This window comes from Lactuca virosa, chromosome 9, assembly GCF_052849685.1.
Source record: "Lactuca virosa cultivar CGN04683 chromosome 9, Lactuca_virosa_CGN04683_v6, whole genome shotgun sequence".
NCBI classification, from domain to species: Eukaryota; Viridiplantae; Streptophyta; class Magnoliopsida; order Asterales; family Asteraceae; genus Lactuca; species Lactuca virosa.
In genome coordinates this window covers 46,580,256-46,582,241 of record NC_136434.1, presented here as the reverse complement: position 1 = coordinate 46,582,241, position 1,986 = coordinate 46,580,256, and the positions used below count along the sequence as shown (strand labels likewise).

At 37.7% G+C, this 1,986-nt stretch overlaps 1 protein-coding gene across 1 annotated transcript; it reads left to right on the top strand.

The window, feature by feature from the left end:
• Positions 1-241: 241 nt before the first annotated feature.
• Positions 242-1,617, top strand: LOC145137742 (polygalacturonase inhibitor-like). Its single transcript, XM_079071882.1, has one exon. It carries the CDS (start codon positions 278-280, stop codon positions 1,265-1,267), a length of 990 nt encoding a protein of 329 aa, XP_078928008.1. The 5' UTR covers positions 242-277; the 3' UTR covers positions 1,268-1,617.
• The last annotated feature ends 369 nt before the right edge of the window (positions 1,618-1,986 follow it).

Here is a 1,986-nt window from a genome sequence, read left to right as displayed (position 1 = left end):
TATACTAACCTTTTATATTAATTTAAGTCGAAAATAAATGATTAATAAACAGTAGTAACCACGGAGAAATACATTGGAAGTCCGTTTGTGTACCAAATTTCCAATATCTAAAAACAACGGGCGTAAATCAAAACCAAAATAAACATAAAGAATAATTAAAAATGAATTGTTTTTCAGATAAACAGTAAACAGACGTACTGTATTTTGCCTCTTCAAAATCTATAAATACACATTTAAATCAGAAAACAAATATCACACAAAAAAACATATCCCTAAAATGATTAAATCAATCTTCTTCACCATTACTTTTGTCTTCCTTCTCTCCCTCCCCACCCTATCCCGCTCCCAACGCTGCAACAAAGATGACGAAAAAGTCCTCTTCAAAATCAAGAAATCCTTCGGAAATCCCTACCATTTGGCCTCTTGGCAGAAGACTTTAGATTGCTGTAAATGGTACAATGTGGAATGCGATGCAAACACCAGCCGTATCATCTCCCTCACCATCTTCTCCGGCAACATCTCCGGCCAAATCCCAGATGAAGTCGGCGATCTCCCCTATCTCCAAACCTTGGTGTTACGAAAACTCACTAACCTCACCGGAGAAATCCCGTCGGCCATTACTAAACTCACCCACCTCACCATGCTCAGACTTAGCTGGACTAATCTATCAGGTCCCGTCCCTTCGTTCCTTAGCAAGCTCACAAACTTAAATTTCCTCGATTTGGCATTCAATGATCTCACCGGATCTATCCCGCCGGAGCTTGCAACGCTGAAGAACTTAAACGCCATACACCTGGACAGGAATAAACTCACTGGAGTCATCCCTGAATCATTTGGGACATTCACCGGAAACGTCCCTGACCTTTACCTGTCACATAACCAGCTCACCGGAACAATACCCAAATCATTAGGCTACTTAAATTTCTCGACGATCGATTTTTCAAGAAACCAACTCACAGGTGACATAAGCATGTTTTTTGGAACAAACAAGACGATTCAAACAGCTGACTTTTCGAGGAACAGCTTCCAGTTTAACATCTCGGAGGTAGAGTTTCCTGCTAGCTTGACGTCGTTGGATCTGAATCACAACAAGATTTATGGGAGTCTTCCGGCGATGTTAACGGGATTAAATTTTCAGTACTTTAACGTGAGTTACAATAGGATGTGTGGACAGATACCTCAAGGTGGTGACTTGCAGACGTTTGAAAACACGTCGTATTTTCATAACCGGTGCTTGTGTGGATCGCCGTTGCCGGCGTGCGCCTGAAGCTAAATCGACTCCGGCCGACAAGTGTGGAGCTCTTCCATCAACCTTTTAGGTGTAATATGAATATCTTGCGAAGACAAGGGACTCAATCGCAACATAATTAAAGAGCGCCGCATTTATTGACAAGGGACCGAATCCATGTTCTCCGCGTTAAGAATTGATAGAATTCCACGATATTGCTATTTATATTTATTAATTATGTATACAACAAATAAGTGATATAGTCTGTGGCTAGTATGTGACGAACATTATCTTGTGGCTAATATACGACGAACACTATCCTACAGCAACCAGACTACAACGTACATTAAAACTCATCATTAATATAATAACTTTTTTTTTTGAATTAATGGTTATGTCGCTAATACATTTTTAAATTTAAGGGTCATCAACACCCAACCAACTCTTATATTTTTTGAGGAATGAAATGACAATTAAGCATCGTTGTAACATGAATGAAATGATATTTTAAATATTAGGTAACATGTTATAACATCATTTTTGTGTCATGTCAGATAGAGACTATATTTTCTTTATTTTTATAAAAGATTATATAGAAATTTAAATTACAAACTACCTTAAATATTTTAAGTGAACTACATAATACTTTTGGCAAAAAAAAAGTATATGTATAATTAAGATTTTCAAAGTCCATCTTAATTTGTTTTTTTTTTCGTCACTGCTCACATGCCACATGGTGTTATAACACCAATCGGGGA

Coding starts and splice junctions, on each gene's coding strand:
- LOC145137742 (XM_079071882.1), top strand. CDS start 278: ATGATTAAATCAATCTTCTTCACCATTACTTTTGTCTTCCTTCTCTCC.